The sequence below is a fragment of the Saccostrea echinata genome, unplaced genomic scaffold, assembly GCF_033153115.1.
Source record: "Saccostrea echinata isolate AGI-Se365-2 ecotype Australia unplaced genomic scaffold, CSIRO_AGI_Sech_v1 ptg000023l, whole genome shotgun sequence".
NCBI classification, from domain to species: Eukaryota; Metazoa; Mollusca; class Bivalvia; order Ostreida; family Ostreidae; genus Saccostrea; species Saccostrea echinata.
This window is the reverse complement of record NW_026889772.1, coordinates 5,037,287-5,056,039: the sequence shown is the minus strand read 5'-3', so window position 1 is coordinate 5,056,039 and position 18,753 is coordinate 5,037,287. Positions and strand designations below refer to the sequence as shown.

The window sequence follows — 18,753 nt, the reverse complement described above, 5'->3', positions numbered from 1 at the left end:
GCGTTGGACTTTAATGTAAACACTACTTAACAGTTAGTGACTTCTCAAATATTTATCACTTTATTACTTATGGATATAGTTATTGATGTCTTTGATACTTAATGAAATATTTTTTTTTTGTTTAAATAAACACATGAATACAGATTGTCTTCTTTATGCGCGATCACAAGGACACAAAGGTAACGGTTATTTCACGACATAAATAGTCTGTGTAATTGTAACTTTTAATAAATAATGAAACAAATGTTTGTATTATATACGTTCATGGAGATGTAAATTCATGGGTCAGGGTTACCCACGAAAGCCACGAACATTGGTCCCCCATGAACAATGATGATTCCACAGTAACACTAATGTTAGATGCATGTAATTAATCAGGGATAGACATTAACATTTGTCCGCTTACAAATCTCTGTCCAGGCAAGTGAAATTATTAAATACTTGCCCGACTGGGCAAGTGAATATTTCTGATAGAAACATGTATTTTTATCTTATATTAATTCCTAAATGAAATAATAAATTGAATACCTGATTTCCCTTTCTAGATAAGTCACTTCATATCAACATCCATTCAATAGTGGAATTTGTTAGATCTGTTTTCTCTCCTGCTGGCTAGACATATTTAGCCCTCAGGTTGATGATTTCTTATTCTGAGACAGGATATTAGGATGTAGTTTATTTGCTTACTTACAGAATTAATTTGACCAAATTAATATGCATGGCAAACTACTAATCCTGATCATGATATGCAAATTCAGGATGGCTTTGCAGTCATCACTGTTAAAGTACATATATTTTGGGGAAACCATTATAAAATACATTAATCCAAAAGACAAACCCTTCCTAAAATGACATTGTCTAGATCTATTTCTTTGAATTAATGATTAGTAATAATGTTAGCAAATGTTAAAATTGATTTTCAGTTTTTGAATCCTATTTCTTGAGTTATTGAAAAAAAAAAGATAAAATGAGTTATTTTCTTCTAAACTTTGGGCAACCAAGTTTTCATACATGTTTACTCTACCACTTTAGGCAGAAGTCTACCCCTTCTACTCCATTTCCCACCTACACGATTTATTTAAAAATCTACCGCTTTTCTACAAAATCTATTTTTGGTTTGCTTTGGTAGCCATTTTTGAAACCACTTGGTCATAAAATCTTGTTGGTTTTTAAAGATATGTGATTGGAACTGGAAGCATAGAAACACTTTTTTGTACCAATGTTAACAGAGATTTTAAGCACTTGGTTTAACAACAACTGATGCACACCCCTCAGCGATTATATTGGTTATGATAAATTTTGTTGACATCCCAGCTACAAAAAAGGGAGACTCAGAGATAGAATTCTACATGTAGAACTTGGATGAAAACTTTTGATTTCGCGTTGTTCATGAATGTTAAAAAGGGAATCCGCATTCATTTAATACTTTCTTGCATCTCGACTTTTGGTTTTGGTCATTGCGGGAAATCCAAATTTTTTTTAATGAAATACAAGCTAGTTTTAGTTCTGAATTCTATAATGACATCATTTATTCTATTTGGCAACTAAATGACCATTGACCATTGTGTGTAGTGGTTGTTAGTGAGTATTCCTTGGTGCAGTCAGACCTTTTTAAACAGTGTGCACGAAAGATCTACAACCTGCCCATTGTCACTTGAATACTGAACAGTCGTACATACTAATCATTCATTGAATTATACAGTAATGCTTGGATAGTATGACACTCAATACACTGACAAATCTCTGAAAATACTGACAAATTTCATACTTTGCAATTAGGCCAACTTTAAAATAATGTTTGTTTGCCCTCTCCCGACAAAGGATGAAGAAATTGGGTTGGTAGGTAGGTGGGAATTTTTTTTCTCAGTATCAATGCCGAATTCTAAAAATCTATTCAACAGAATGCCTAAAACAAATTATCTTTCCTGGAGGTTAAAAAAAGTTTTGAGTCGGGCCATTTTTAGCCAGTCGGTCGGGAGAGGGCAACCAAACATTTTTTTAAACATGGCCTTAGGTCTTAGATACATGCACATGTATTTTGGATTTTTAGAGAATTAAGAAATCTCTCTTACATTATTGTATTGCATAAAAATGCCTATTGGGTTTAAAAAAAGAAAGAAAGGTTTTTTTGGCTGCAAATGAACCCCCTCAATACCTTTTTTTTTGTAGGGTACAAGACTTAAAGAAGCTACCAAGATTAATCTTTCCCTCTCAGCTTTGTGCAATGTTATTTCTGCACTGGTGGATGGTAAAAGTACACACATTCCTTACAGAGATGCCAAACTGACTCGGCTCCTACAGGGTAAGCTGTGTGGGAGGGTAATCAGACTTCATTCTAATTTTAAATCAGACTTATTTAATAAGATATTTGATTCATTACAAGTAAATGGTATGGATCTAATGACACCTTTTGGAATTCCAGTTCTTTAATTTGACTTAACAGTATCAGTAAGATTTTGATTGGTTGACTCGAAAGTTCCTCTAGCTGAGAAGCATTGTACATTGTCGTTAGATCCTTTGTACCAAAAACATGTATATAAACAGATTAAATATCAGATTGATTTAAATTTGCACAGTAAGAAGCTAAGTTTGTAAATACTTAATTTTTGATATTCAAAGTAAACCACATGCTTAAAATAATTCCAGATTCCTTGGGAGGCAATGCCAAAACTGTGATGGTGGCTAACATTGGTCCTGCTAGTTATAACTATGATGAATCACTCAGTACATTAAGGTGAGAGGTTCTGGTTATGATGAATCACTCAGTACATTAAGGTGAGAGGTTCTGATTATGATGAATCACTTAGTACATTAAGGTGAGAGGCTCTGATTATGATGAATCACTCAGTACATTAAGGTGAGAGGCTCTGATTATGATGAATCACTCAGTACATCAAGTTGAGGGGTTCTAATTATGATGAATCACTCAGTACATTAAGGTGAGGGGCTCTGATTATGATGAATCACTCAGTACATTAAGGTGAGAGGTTCTGATTATGATGAATCACTCAGTACATCAAGTTGAGGGGTTCTAATTATGATGAATCACTCAGTACATTAAGGTGAGGGGCTCTGATTATGATGAATCACTCAGTACATTAAGGTGAGAGGTTCTGAAGGTACACTTACTGTAGCTTACATGTACTTACATTTAATGTAAAACACTTAAATGCCTATCAAGGTAAAAAGGAATATTTTCAGAAAGATTACTTAGGTGTCTCACATTTCAACATTATTAATTCTCTGGCAATAAAATAAATTTAGAATTCAACTTTTATGAGAAAATTGTGTAAATTTACAAAAGTAAGCAATAATTTACTCTTACAGGTATGCAAATCGAGCAAAGGCCATCAAGAACAAACCAAAGATCAATGAAGATCCAAAAGATGCCCTGCTTAGGGAGTTTCAGGAGGAAATTGCAAGGTCAGCTATTCAAGCAAACAAAGAATAAATGTCCTCTGGCAAAGGCGGCATTGTTTTTCAGGGATATACATGTACTAACATTCAAACCTTAGAAGAAATTTTGTTTTCTTTGTTTTAAAAAAGGAGTAATTTACTTTTTGTCATTTGTCTTTTAGTTATGATAAAATATTGAAATGAGAATCATCTAAAACTTTTTAAAAGACTTGGTTGTTAATATAATACAATGCTACCGGAAGGATTAATAATGATTAAATTGAATTGGAATCATTTTTAAAAATAAAGCTTAAATAATTTTTGTTATCTGTCCAGGTTGAAGGCTAATTTGCAGAAGAAGGGAGGACCAAGAAAAGGGAAGCGTGGTAAAAAGAAGAGGAGACACAGAGAGACTGCTGATGGTGAAGAAAGAATACATAGATTACATCAATGTTGGAAATTAAACTGACACTCCCCACCCCACCCCAAAATTGAACTCCTGACATCACTATATGACCTAAATGTCATACTCTTTAATCAGTATAATAAAAACAAACCTAAATTAATAGCAATAAAAATGTAAGGATAAAATTACCATTTAATTTTGGCTGTAGAAATATTTGCAATTTGATTCTTGAAAGTTAGCTTTGCAACTTCTTTCAGTCTGTAATAACAAAGATATTGGATTGGAATACATGAACATGAGGTTAAGTTCAAGGTCATGAGGTTTGATTATGACCTTGCTCTTTAAGATATGACCTTGAGTCCTCAGTAAATTGAATTCATTCCAGTCAAGGGTTGCAAAGCTACTGTTCAGACACAGTTAAAAAAAATCTTTTTAGAGTTTTGTTCAGACACAATTTAAAAAAAAACACATTTGCATTAGGTCAGGGGAACAAAATCGTAAAGTAAAGAGTCCATTTCCGGATATAGTCACAATTATGATTTTTGTCAGACAGGCAGGCAGACAACACTCAAAGTGGGTGTGATACACAATCAAAGATTACAAAGATGACAAAGCAAAGATTTTTTTTCATTTTGGAATACAAAAAAAATGATTTTATTTCAGGGGAGATAATCAGTGAGTCTGAGTCTGAATCAGGGGATGAGGAGGAGGGAGATGAAGGAGATGAGGAAGCTTACATGAAGGAGCAGCAAGAGAAGTTGGAGAAACAGAAGGAGGCCATCCTCAGTAACCAGTCCATGTTACAGGAGGTATGTACTGTAACCAGTCCATGTTACAGGAGGTATGTACTGTAACCAGTCCATGTTACAAGAGATATGTACTGTAACCAGTCCATGTTACATAAGGTGTGTACCATAACAGGTCCATAATACAGGGGGTATGTAACTGTAACCAGTCCATGTTACAAGAGATATGTGCTGTAACCAGTCCATGTTACATAAGGTGTGTACCATAACAGGTCTAAATACAGGGGGTATGTAACTGTAACCAGTACATGTTACATACATGTTGTATGTACTGTAATCTGTCCATGTTACAGGAGGTACATGTATGTATACTGTAACCAGTCAATATTATAGGAGGCATGTACTGTAACCAGTCCATGTTACAGGAGGTATGTACTGTAACCAGTCCATGATACAGGGGGTATGTACTGTAACCAGTCCATGTTACAGGAGGTATGTACTGTAACCAGTCCATGTTACAGGAGGTATGTACTGTAACCAGTCCATGTTACAGGGGGTATGTACTGTAACCAGTCCATGTTACAGGAGGTATGTACTGTAACCAGTCCATGTTACAGGAGGTATGGACCATAACCAGTCTTACAGGAGGTATGTACTGTAACCAGTCCATGTTACAGGAGGTATGTACTGTAACCAGTCCATGTTATAGGAGGTACTGTATGTGTACATAAATTAACGTATTCAAAATTTAGCACACCGCTATTCACAGGGGTATGGAGTGGTTGGCGTAGTCTTGAATTAGCGCTATACATGTAGTGCTAAAAAATAAAAATTAAAAAAATACTTATTGTCTATGAGTTTAAATAAAAATTTAATATCTTATCTAAATAATTTTTAAACATCGTATTAGATTATCGCTGTTCAATTAGCATGTCCACCTGGCTGAAAATAGCCATACGGTATTGTGCAGTTGTAGTTTGGTTTTTGAGCATTTAATAACCGTTTGCTAGTAATTAAAAACAGTTAACTGAAGATTTCTATTCCAGGAAGATCAATAATGTGTAATTATGTTAGAGTAGTATTGTGTAATTAATACAGCATGTACATGTACATGTATACATTGTTGAGGTTCACATATAGTGTATGCGGGTCAACACAGTTGAGCTGAATGGTCCAAGTGACAAGTGCCAATAACTCATTTTATATCAAAATTGATGCTCAAAAGTGAATTTGCAAAAAAAAAATCACATTAAACATGGATATATATATATACATACATTTAAATAGGCTATTGCCTGGTGAAATAGATAACGACTAAATCAGGGTCAGTGTTCAAGGCCTGATAAAATGGCAGACTGAAGTAAATGAAAAACATCATATCATATTCATTTATGAATGGTAATCATGAATTAGCGCATCGCTGTCTGCGCCAAAGCCGCTAAAATATGAAGCCCGCTTTTTTAAGTATACATACAGTATGTACTGTAACTGTCCAAGTTACAGGAGGGAAAGACGATAACCAGTCCATGCTGCATGAGTATCCAGAGAGAGATATGTTGAGTTCTTACATATAAATTTTCTGGAGAAGCCAAGGAACATTGTTTTGATTTCTTCTTTTTTCTTCATTTAAGGAAAAAGATCGTTTAATTGAAGAAGTCCATGATAGAGAAGAAAAGCTGAATTCTGAGAAGCAAGCCAGAGATGCTTTGGCCACTAAAATAAAGGTCAGATGGCAATTAAAGCAACCAAGGGCTACCTTTTTAGACAATTTTGAAGTTACATGTATTTTGTTAGAAAATATTTAAAATGTAAACTTTTCATATTAACAGGCCATGGAGAGCAAACTTCTGATGGGAGGAAAGAATATTGTGGACCACACAAATGAACAGCAGAGGGCACTGGAACAGAGGCGGCGAGAAATCTCTGACCAGAAGGTTTCATGGATTTACTTATATTTAACATTAATTACGAATCAAGTTATTACATTTGAAGAGTTTTGAGATACTGGTGTACTTTTTTATGCTGTCTTATGTACATATATATGACAAATGCACCAAGACAAGGACTAATCTAGGCCTTCTAATACTATAAATACATGTACATGTATTAGAAATCTTTTGCCCAAGAGAAAATTCCCCTTTGATAACTCATTTTCCCAATTAAGGAATGAAAATTTCCCCTATGTCCTTAGATCAAACAGTAATATACTTATTTGTGTTCATGCAGGGTTTGAGATTAACTTTTACGAGAACTGGACCAGTTGGGCTACTTCCCATAATTTTTACTAGCCCTGACTGTAAAATCACTAGCCCTGACCAAACCTACAAATTTATTTCTTATAATAGCTAATTTTAATGAAGTAATTTTGAAATCATTTCTCTTGTGTGTCAAGAATTTGAGCGACTATCCATTTGAGTCTGGATTAATTAAGACATGCGAATATTGTAAGCTATAAAGATCATTCAATGAACTTAATATTTTTTTTTTATCCTAAATAGTAATAAATTAATTGTCTATTATTTATTTTTTCAGTAACTAATGTCTATTTTTACCATATTGATACAGAACAATGCTAGTTTCTACCACGACTCGCCTATCACAATCGTGACTAAAAATAGCGATTGTGTCATACGGAAATTTTTTCTTTACAGAGTGATAGGTGTTTACAATCAATGTTTACAATTTCTGCAAATTATGAAAAATTCTTTAAAAGTTTTTAGAACATTTATTTGAAAGACTGAAATGGGTTTTAACAGATATTTTATCAACTCGACCAATCAGTCTACCGTAGTTCACGTATATTTTACACGAACGGACCACTCATTTACTAGACTGGGTCGGTCGGATGTGCCTTAGTGTCAAACCCTGTCATGAATATTTACGTTTGCTGTTGTTAATACCACAGTGTTTACGAGGCTAGTTGTACATGTAGTATCTGTGATTCTTGTATGACTATAAAGGACTAATGACCCTCTGCTCTAAATTTCACAAAAAAATTTAAACTTCCCAACATTGATTTTCATCAAGAGCTATAGCATTGATGATTTTTGTGATCAGAAATGATTTTTCTGATCAGAATGATTTTTATGTCACTCCTCCATGGCACCTGATCCCACCTCTGATGTTTTGGAGGTCTGTGTTTGCTCTGCTCCTATTTTGTAATGTTTAATGGACTTTTGAGCTTGAATACTGTTTGTTATCTCCACATATTTCACCATGATATGAAGAAATCTTAACACAGAGAATAGGAAGAGTAATACTTTATTATCACAACATAAAATTAAAAATATGAGGTATATATAAAAATAATATTCAGTGTCAAACCTATTCAATTTATATTAGAAAACATAATAAAGTGCAGCTTCCTAAGTCAGAATACCACAATGTTAAATGTGCTTTAAGGACAGATGATACAAACAAAAATATGGATGCCTGGATTAGTATATATTTTTTTACCTATTTTGGTTGTAAATTATGTGACTAATAAATTTCTAAAATTTTAAGAATTTTAAAACTTTCTATGATGTTCAAAATTCAACCTTTCTGCAACCATCCTTATTAATCTGTATAATTTTTTGTCGCTTAAAATCCCGTTATTTTGAAACTTTGAATAAAAAATTAAATTCTGTGCGGTTGAACTTTTTTTAAACAAAATTTTCAGGATTTTGGATAAAAGTTTTTTGTATCATCTGTCCTTAAGAAAAGAATATGTCCATTAGAAAGACATATCTTTCTTTCAAATATATTTTCAATGGAAAAAAAAATGTAATACTATTAAAAATTCTACATATGGTACTTGATACATTAAAGCATTTTTAAATTGGTCCATTAAAAGATAAAATTTATTCAATTTGTACAGGTTTGAAAACTGGATTTAAATGGGTTTTTTTTTTGACAAATATCATAAAACAATTTGATAAGTATAGGCAAAGGAAATAGAAGTTAATGTTTCCATCATATATCAGGTTTGATTGAATCAAGTACTCGAAGGTCTCAATTATTAAACTTTGGGGAAGTAAACTATGAGTAATATAAGGATTTTTTACTTTGAAAGTTATCTCTCTTATCAGAAGGTCAATCCCCCTTATATATCTAATTTGTTTTAGGATGAGTTAATTACTGTATGTAATATGTGAAACAGGTTGTTTCCCTCAAAACCCATTTTTATAAGCTTCAAGATATAATGATATTATCAAGTTTAAGGTAAATTGAAGAGGAATGGTAAAGCTTACACATAAACAGTTTAGTAAGTTGATACATGTTAAAGAGCTTGTTTATTGATAAATAGATCTTACCTTGTACCATTGGAATTAATAGTCATCATTGGTGTTAGACCAATGTATCTTTTTATTTTTAGCAAAGATATATCTACCCAGAATTTCAGTGTGTTCTTGCTGTAAAACCACTACCTACTCGTACACAGCTGCTTTGGTGTTGTAATTTTTGTTTGGTGTTCGCTTTTAGAAAAGGGAAAGAGAAATTCAACAGAAATTGGAGGAGAGAGAAGAAAAGGCAATAGAAATGGAGGAAGGATTCCAGTCTCTACAACAGGAAGTGGAAATTAAAACCAAGAAATTAAAGAAGGTTAGATGTGATAGATTATAAAAAACAGATTACTTCTGATCTAAAATGTATGCAGATTTATTTTATCATGTTCATGTATGTTTACTATGTTAATATCTCACCAGCCATTCACTAAGTTACAAGCTATGTGTGTTTACTATGTTAATATCTCTCCAGCCATTCACTAAGTTACAAGCTATGTATGTTTACTATGTTAATATTTCTCCAGCAATTCACTAAGTTACAAGCTATGTGTGTTTACTATGTTAATATTTCTCCAGCCATTCACTAAGTTACAAGCTATGTGTGTTTACTATGTTAATATCTCTCCAGCCATTCACTAAGTTACAAGCTATGTGTGTTTACTATGTTAATATTCCTCCAGCCATTCACTAAGTTACAAACTGTGTATGTTTACTATGTTAATATCTCTCCAGCTGTTTGCTAAGTTACAAGCTATTTATATTTACCATGTTTATTTCCCTCCAGCTGTTTGCTAAGTTACAAGCTATTTATATTTACCATGTTTATTTCCCTCCAGCTGTTTGCTAAGTTACAAGCTACAAAACAAGAAATAGCTGATATACAGGAAGAGCATTCCAAAGAAAGACAGGAGCTTGAACAGACTCAGATGGAGCTGACAAGGGACCTCAAACTCAAGTAAGTATCATTTCAGACCTCAAACTCAAGTAAGTATCATTTCAGACCTCAAACTCAAGTAAGTATCATTTCAGACCTCAAACTCAAGTAAATATCATTTCAGACCTCAAACTCAAGTAAGTATCATTTCAGACCTCAAACTCAAGTAAGTATCATTTCAGACCTCAAACTCAAGTTAGTATGAACATAGATCTCTAGCTCAAGCAAGTATGAAGTTCAACATAGACCTCAAACTCAAGTTAGTATGAATGTAGACCTCTAGCTCAAGCAAGTATGGAGTTCAACATAAACCTCAGACTCAAATAAAATGATTTCAGACTTCAAACTCAAGTATGATCATACACCTCAAACTAGTATGAACATAGACCTCAAACTTAATAAGTGGGATCAAAGATCTCATACTCTAGTATTTATTATCAAAGCCCTCAAACTCAAGTAAATATTATAAAATGAAAACCAGAAATGTCCAACATGAGAGTTGGAACAGAGATGTTTAAATGTTTCAAAATATAGTAAAAATTTTACATAGTATATATACATGGGAAGCATTTTTAGCTCACCTCAACGAAATTGGGGGAGCTTATGTAATACCCTCGGTGCTGGCGTCCCAGGTTAAAGTTTTTGGTACAGTTTTCTTTTCAAGTACTTCTGTGCTCTATATTAATCAGAGATGCATGAAAGATGCTTCTAGTATGTTTCATTGTACCAGTCAAGGTTTCAGATGCTGCAATTTCAGCTGAAGAATGACCAGGTTAATGTTTTTGGAGCAGGTTAAAGTTCTTAGAGCAGGTTAAAGTTTTTGGAGCAGGTCTCATTTCCAAGTAACTATAAGCCATATATTGACCAAACTTGCATGAATGATACATCGAAGGATGCACACTACTGGACTTGCTTCGGATGCTGGATCTGACCTACATTTTCCGGATGAGTGACCAGGTTAAAGTTTTTAGAGCAGATCTCATTTCCAAGTAACCATAAGCCCTATATTGACTAAACTTGCATGGATGATACATCTAAAGATACACAGTACCAGGCTTGCTTAGGATGCTGTATCTGACCGACAATTTCCAGATGAGTGACCAGGTTAAAGTAAACTATAAGGGTTATCTGAACCAAACTTGCATGGATGATGCAACACAGGATGAACACTCTCAAACTTGCTTCAGATGCTGGATATGACTTACATTTTCTGGATGAGTGACTAGTTTAAAGTTTTTAGGTAAGTCCATTCCCAAGGGTCTGCAAGCCCTATCAGACCAAAATTGCATAAATGTTAAATCTAGGGATGCACACTACTAGATTATTAGTTTGGGACTTTGCCTTACTTAAAGACAACATTCGTTGAGGTGAGCTCTGTAATCTCTGATTACCTATGTATAAAGATATTCTCAAGAACAGCATTTCTACAATTAGTTATATTGATTTACTGCTGTCCCCATGTTGTGAAGATTCAAGTTTGTTCAAGTCATTGCCTCTATACTTAGATGAGTCAATATTAGGTCAAAAATTTTCATAGGAATATAGAATTCATAAAAATGTGATGAAGAAATTAAAATGTCAGGGCCACAACTAGTCATATACCACCTTCTCCATAGAGTTTAGATTTATGATTATTGTCCCTGGGGGCAAGGGACACCATGCAAGATCAACATTTTACATCTGAATAAATAAGAAAAATATTTTTAAAATTTTTGATGACAGCACGACCCATGTGAGACGTGAACATTGTGGCCTTTTATATGCCTCTTTTTACTTCTTTTTCCAAACGTGTATAATTCTTTCTTGGCCTATGCAAGATGACAACATTTCTTTAGAAATCAAATATGCTACATGAATTTATGCTATAGTATGAAATTATAATTTAAGGATGCTGATCATTGAGAACTTTATTCCTCCTGAGGAGAAGATAAAGCTACAGAACCGAGCTCGCTACAATGAAGATGAGGACCAGTGGGAACTAATTCCTTTAGCCAACAAAAGGTAATTATAGTGTTTACATTACCTTATAATATGTAGAATCTTGTCCATCATAGTTAATACAGATGTATAGGAAATATTGACCAGTGTTAATAAAATGTGGAGGGCATGATTTTAATGGATTGCGAGTGGTGAAATGTGTGTATTCACTGATTTCTTAATCGTAAATACATGTAGGCATTTTTACCTAAACTGTTAGCTTTGATTCATATTAACTTAATTTGAATTTGAATATAAAGTTGTCCTTGACTTAAAAAATTAATCTGTTTCAAGGTCATTACATCAAAAAATCAAGGTGAAAAGTGCAATAATGGGTTTATGATTGGTAGGGGTTGTGGATGTTTTTGTTAAGACAAAATTGTAGTGACGATTATTTTTAAAAAAGTTTTTTTTGAGACTAAATGTTGTACTGTTTTTAAAAACTGCAAAAACACTTTTAGCCTAGGTGCTTATTTCATTTATACCCACAATATTTACATCAAGCCTTTTGAAAAAAAATTGACAATTGTCTGCACAATATAAAATTCATGTTTTTCCCTTTCAGTGCACAGACCATGGCCAAACGCCCTGTATCTGCCCTGGGTAATAAACGACCAGTGTCAGAGTACGCCAGAGTGGCCGGGGCAATGGGAGGACACCCAAGGTTTAAGGTAATATCTCTGTGTTGTCTTTATTTAAAGATGAGGAGACTGAATTGACAAAGATATAGAATGATTACTTCCTGCATCACCTACAGCTTTTTTACAGCATGAATTGTAAAAAATAAAACTTAACAATTTCACTTATCATGGACATGTGACATTTTGTCAGGGAGAGAACATTATTCTGATTGATCTGGACATGCCAAACCGCACGACAAGAGATTACGACGGACCACAGGTGGCTCCAAAGATTCAGGCAGCGCTCGATGCGGCTCTGATGGATGAGGAGGACATTGATATTGAAGGAGGGTAAGGGAAATTAGAGTCTTACTGTTCTGAGGACATTGATATTGAAGGAGGGTAAGGGAAATTAGAGTCTAACTGTTCTGAGGACATTGATATTGAGGGAGGTTAAGGGAAATTAGAGTCTTACTGTTCTGAGGAAATTGATGTTGAAGGAGGGTAAGGGAAATTACAGTCTTACTGTTCTGAGGACATTGATATTGAAGGACGGTAAGGGAAATTAGATTCTAACTGTTCTGAGGACATTGATATTGAAGGAGGGTAAGGGAAATTAGAGTCTTACTGTTCTGAGGACATTGATATTGAAGGAGGGTAAGGGAAATTATAGTCTTACTGTTCTGAGGAAATTGATGTTGAGGGAGGGTAAGGGAAATTACAGTCTTACTGTTCTGAGGACATTGATATTGAAGGAGGGTAAGGGAAATTAGAGTCTAACTGTTCTGAGGACATTGATATTGAAGGAGGGTAAGGGAAATTAGAGTCTTACTGTTCTGAGGACATTGATATTGAAGGAGGGTAAGGGAAATTAGAGTCTTACTGTTCTGAGGACATTGATATTGAAGGAGGGTAAGGGAAATTACAGTCTTGCTGTCCTGAGGACATTGATATTGAAGGAGGGTAAGGAAAATAAGAGTCTAACTGTTCTGAGGACATTGATATTGAAGATGGTTAAGGGAAATTATAGTCTTACTGTTCTGAGGACATTGATATTGAAGGAGGGTAAGGGAAATTACAGTCTTGCTGTTCTGAGGACATTGATATTGAAGGAGGGTAAGGAAAATTAGAGTCTAGCTGTTCTGAGGACATTGATATTGAAGGAGGTTAAGGGAAATTAGTCTTGCTGTTCTGAGGACATTGATATTGAAGGAGGGTTAGGGAAATTAGAGTCTTACTGTTCTGAGGACATTGATATTGAAGGAGGTTTAGGGAAATTAGAATCTAACTGTTCTGAGGACATTGATATTGAAGGAGGTTAAGGGAAATTAGAGTCTAACTGTTCTGAGGACATTGATATTGAAGGAGGTTAAGGGAAATTAGAGTCTTACTGTTCTGAGGACATTGATATTGAAGGAGGGTAAGGGAAATTAGAGTCTTACTGTTCTGAGGACATTGATATTGAAGGAGGGTTAGGGAAATTAGAGTCTTACTGTTCTGAGGACATTGATATTGAAGGAGGTTTAGGGAAATTAGAATCTAACTGTTCTGAGGACATTGATATTGAAGGAGGTTAAGGGAAATTAGAGTCTAACTGTTCTGAGGACATTGATATTGAAGGAGGTTAAGGGAAATTAGAGTCTTACTGTTCTGAGGACATTGATATTGAAGGAGGGTAAGGGAAATTAGAGTCTTACTGTTCTGAGGACATTGATATTGAAGGAGGGTAAGGGAAATTAGAGTCTAACTGTTCTGAGGACATTGATATTGAAGGAGGGTAAGGGAAATTAGAGTCTTACTGTTCTGAGGACATTGATATTGAAGGAGGGTAAGGGAAATTAGAGTCTTACTGTCCTGAGGACATTGATATTGAAGGAGGGTAAGGGAAATTAGAGTCTTACTGTTCTGAGGACATTGATATTGAAGGATGGTAAGGGAAATTAGAGTCTAACTGTTCTGAGGACATTGATATTGAAGGAGGTTAAGGGAAATTAGAGCCTTGCTGTTCTGAGGACATTGATATTGAAGGAGGTTAAGGGAAATTAGAGTCTTGCTGTTCTGAAGACATTGATATTGAAGGAGGTTAAGGGAAATTAGAGTCTTACTGTTCTGAGGACATTGATATTGAAGGAGGGTTAGGGAAATTAGAGTCTTGCTGTTCTGAAGACATTGATATTGAAGGAGGGTTAGGGAAATTAGAGTCTAACTGTTCTGAGGACATTGATATTGAAGGAGGGTAAGGAAAATTAGAGTCTAACTGTTCTGAGGACATTGATATTGAAGGAGGTTAAGGGAAATTAGAGTCTAACTGTTCTGAGGACATTGATATTGTAGGAGGGTAAGGGAAATTAGAGTCTTACTGTTCTGAGGACATTGATATTGAAGGAGGGTAAGGAAAATAAGAGTCTAACTGTTCTGAGGACATTGATATTGAAGGAGGGTAAGGGAAATTATAGTCTTACTGTTCTGAGGACATTGATATTGAAGGAGGGTAAGGGAAATTACAGTCTAACTGTTCTGAGGACATTGATATTGAAGGAGGGTAAGGGAAATTAGAGTCTAACTGTTCTGAGGACATTGATATTGAAGGAGGGTAAGGGAAATTACAGTCTTGCTGTTCTGAGGACATTGATATTGAAGGATGGTAAGGGAAATTAGAGTCTAACTGTTCTGAGGACATTGATATTGAAGGAGGGTAAGGGAAATTAGAGTCTTACTGTTCTGAGGACATTGATATTGAAGGAGGGTAAGGGAAATTAGAGTCTAACTGTTCTGAGGACATTGATATTGAAGGAGGGTAAGGGAAATTAGAGTCTAACTGTTCTGAGGACATTGATATTGTAGGAGGGTAAGGGAAATTAGAGTCTTACTGTTCTGAGGACATTGATATTGAAGGAGGGTAAGGGAAATTAGAGTCTTGCTGCCCTGAGGACATTGATATTGAAGGAGGGTAAGGAAAATTAGAGTCTAGCTGTTCTGAGGACATTGATATTGAAGGAGGTTAAGGGAAATTAGTCTTGCTGTTCTGAGGACATTGATATTGAAGGAGGTTAAGGGAAATTAGAGTCTTGCTGTTCTGAGGACATTGATATTGAAGGAGGGTAAGGGAAATTAGAGTCTTACTGTTCTGAGGACATTGATATTGAAGGAGGGTAAGGGAAATTACAGTCTTGCTGTTCTGAGGACATTGATATTGAAGGAGGGTAAGGAAAATTAGAGTCTAGCTGTTCTGAGGACATTGATATTGAAGGAGGTTAAGGGAAATTAGTCTTGCTGTTCTGAGGACATTGATATTGAAGGAGGGTAAGGGAAATTATAGTCTTACTGTTCTGAGGACATTGATATTGAAGGAGGGTAAGGAAAATTAGAGTCTAGCTGTTCTGAGGACATTTATATTGAAGGAGGTTAAGGGAAATTAGTCTCGTGTTCTGAGGACATTGATATTGAAGGAGGGTTAGGGAAATTAGAGTCTTACTGTTCTGAGGACATTGATATTGAAGGAGGTTTAGGGAAATTAGAATCTAACTGTTCTGAGGACATTGATATTGAAGGAGGTTAAGGGAAATTAGAGTCTAACTGTTCTGAGGACATTGATATTGAAGGAGGTTAAGGGAAATTAGAGTCTTACTGTTCTGAGGACATTGATATTGAAGGAGGGTAAGGGAAATTAGAGTCTTACTGTTCTGAGGACATTGATATTGAAGGAGGGTTAGGGAAATTAGAGTCTTACTGTTCTGAGGACATTGATATTGAAGGAGGTTTAGGGAAATTAGAATCTAACTGTTCTGAGGACATTGATATTGAAGGAGGGTAAGGGAAATTAGAGTCTTACTGTTCTGAGGACATTGATATTGAAGGAGGGTAAGGGAAATTAGAGTCTTGCTGTCCTGAGGACATTGATATTGAAGGAGGGTAAGGGAAATTAGAGTCTTACTGTTCTGAGGACATTGATATTGAAGGAGGGTAAGGGAAATTAGAGTCTAACTGTTCTGAGGACATTGATATTGAAGGAGGGTAAGGGAAATTAGAGTCTTACTGTTCTGAGGACATTGATATTGAAGGAGGGTAAGGGAAATTAGAGTCTTACTGTCCTGAGGACATTGATATTGAAGGAGGGTAAGGGAAATTAGAGTTTTACTGTTCTGAGGACATTGATATTGAAGGAGGGTAAGGGAAATTAGAGTCTTACTGTTCTGAGGACATTGATATTGAAGGAGGGTAAGGGAAATTAGAGTCTTGCTGTTCTGAGGACATTGATATTGAAGGAGGTTAAGGGAAATTAGAGTCTTGCTGTTCTGAAGACATTGATATTGAAGGAGGTTAAGGGAAATTAGAGTCTTACTGTTCTGAGGACATTGATATTGAAGGAGGGTTAGGGAAATTAGAGTCTTGCTGTTCTGAAGACATTGATATTGAAGGAGGGTTAGGGAAATTAGAGTCTAACTGTTCTGAAGACATTGATATTGAAGGAGGGTAAAGAAAAATTAGAGTCTAACTGTTCTGAGGACATTGATATTGAAGGAGGTTAAGGGAAATTAGAGTCTAACTGTTCTGAGGACATTGATATTGTAGGAGGGTAAGGGAAATTAGAGTCTTACTGTTCTGAGGACATTGATATTGAAGGAGGGTAAGGAAAATAAGAGTCTAACTGTACTGAGGACATTGATATTGAAGGAGGTTAAGGGAAATTATAGTCTTACTGTTCTGAGGACATTGATATTGAAGGAGGGTAAGGGAAATTACAGTCTAACTGTTCTGAGGACATTGATATTGAAGGAGGGTAAGGGAAATTACAGTCTAACTGTTCTGAGGACATTGATATTGAAGGAGGGTAAGGGAAATTAGAGTTTTACTGTTCTGGGGACATTGATATTGAAGGAGGTTAAGGAAAATTAGAGTCTTACTGTTCTGAGGACATTGATATTGAAGGAGGGTAAGGGAAATTAGAGTCCTACTGTTCTGAGGACATTGATATTGAAGGAGGGTAAGGGAAATTAGAGTCTTGCTGTCCTGAGGACATTGATATTGAAGGAGGGTAAGGAAAATTAGAGTCTAGCTGTTCTGAGGACATTGATATTGAAGGAGGTTAAGGGAAATTAGAGTCTTGCTGTTCTGAGGACATTGATATTGAAGGAGGGTAAGGGATATTAGAGTCTTGCTGTTCTGAGGACATTGATATTGAAGGAGGTTTAGGGAAATTAGAGTCTAACTGTTCTGAGGACATTGATATCGAAGGAGGTTAAGGGAAATTAGAGTCTAACTGTTCTGGGGACATTGATATTGAAGGAGGTTAAGGGAAATTAGAGTCTTACTGTTCTGAGGACATTGATATTGTAGGAGGGTAAGGGAAATTAGAGTCTTACTGTTCTGAGGACATTGATATTGAAGGAGGGTAAGGGAAATTACAGTCTAACTGTTCTGAGGACATTGATATTGAAGGAGGGTAAGGGAAATTAGAGTCTTACTGTTCTGAGGACATTGATATTGAAGGAGGGTAAGGGAAATTAGAGTCTTACTGTCCTGAGGACATTGATATTGAAGGAGGTTAAGGAAAATTAGAGTCTTACTGTTCTGAGGACATTGATATTGAAGGAGGGTAAGGGAAATTAGAGTCTTACTGTTCTGAGGACATTGATATTGAAGGAGGGTAAGGGAAATTAGAGTCTAACTGTTCTGAGGACATTGATATTGAAGGAGGGTAAGGGAAATTAGAGTCTTACTGTTCTGAGGACATTGATATTGAAGGAGGGTAAGGGAAATTAGAGTCTTACTGTTCTGAGGACATTGATATTGAAGGAGGGTAAGGAAAATTAGAGCCTTGCTGTTCTGAGGACATTGATATTGAAGGAGGTTAAGGGAAATTAGAGTCTTGCTGTTCTGAAGACATTGATATTGAAGGAGGTTAAGGGAAATTAGAGTCTTGCTGTTCTGAGGACATTGATATTGAAGGAGGGTTAGGGAAATTAGAGTCTTGCTGTTCTGAAGACATTGATATTGAAGGAGGGTTAGGGAAATTAGAGTCTAACTGTTCTGAGGACATTGATATTGAAGGAGGGTAAGGAAAATTAGAGTCTAACTGTTCTGAAGACATTGATATTGAAGGAGGTTAAGGGAAATTAGAGTCTTGCTGTTCTGAAGACATTGATATTGAAGGAGGTTAAGGGAAATTAGAGTCTTGCTGTTCTGAAGACATTGATATTGAAGGAGGTTAAGGGAAATTAGAGTCTTACTGTTCTGAGGACATTGATATTGAAGGAGGGTTAGGGAAATTAGAGTCTAACTGTTCTGAGGACATTGATATTGAAGGAGGTTAAGGGAAATTAGAGTCTAACTGTTCTGAGGACATTGATATTGAAGGAGGGTAAGGGAAATTACAGTCTAACTGTTCTGAGGACATTGATATTGA

The 18,753-nt window shown here is 35.3% G+C and overlaps 1 protein-coding gene across 1 annotated transcript in view; it reads left to right on the top strand.

Annotated features, from left to right (window-relative positions):
* LOC133191099 (kinesin-II 95 kDa subunit-like) overlaps positions 1-18,753 on the top strand; it is a 31,962-nt gene that overhangs the window by 8,363 nt on the left and 4,846 nt on the right. The window contains exons 11-22 of the mRNA XM_061326789.1: positions 2,170-2,302; positions 2,647-2,734; positions 3,328-3,423; positions 3,733-3,818; positions 4,466-4,611; positions 6,180-6,272; positions 6,378-6,482; positions 9,013-9,132; positions 9,653-9,771; positions 11,638-11,751; positions 12,293-12,398; positions 12,559-12,698. Coding sequence (XP_061182773.1) covers positions 2,170-2,302; positions 2,647-2,734; positions 3,328-3,423; positions 3,733-3,818; positions 4,466-4,611; positions 6,180-6,272; positions 6,378-6,482; positions 9,013-9,132; positions 9,653-9,771; positions 11,638-11,751; positions 12,293-12,398; positions 12,559-12,698 — 1,346 coding nt within the window. The remainder of the gene's footprint in view (positions 1-2,169; positions 2,303-2,646; positions 2,735-3,327; positions 3,424-3,732; positions 3,819-4,465; positions 4,612-6,179; positions 6,273-6,377; positions 6,483-9,012; positions 9,133-9,652; positions 9,772-11,637; positions 11,752-12,292; positions 12,399-12,558; positions 12,699-18,753) is intronic.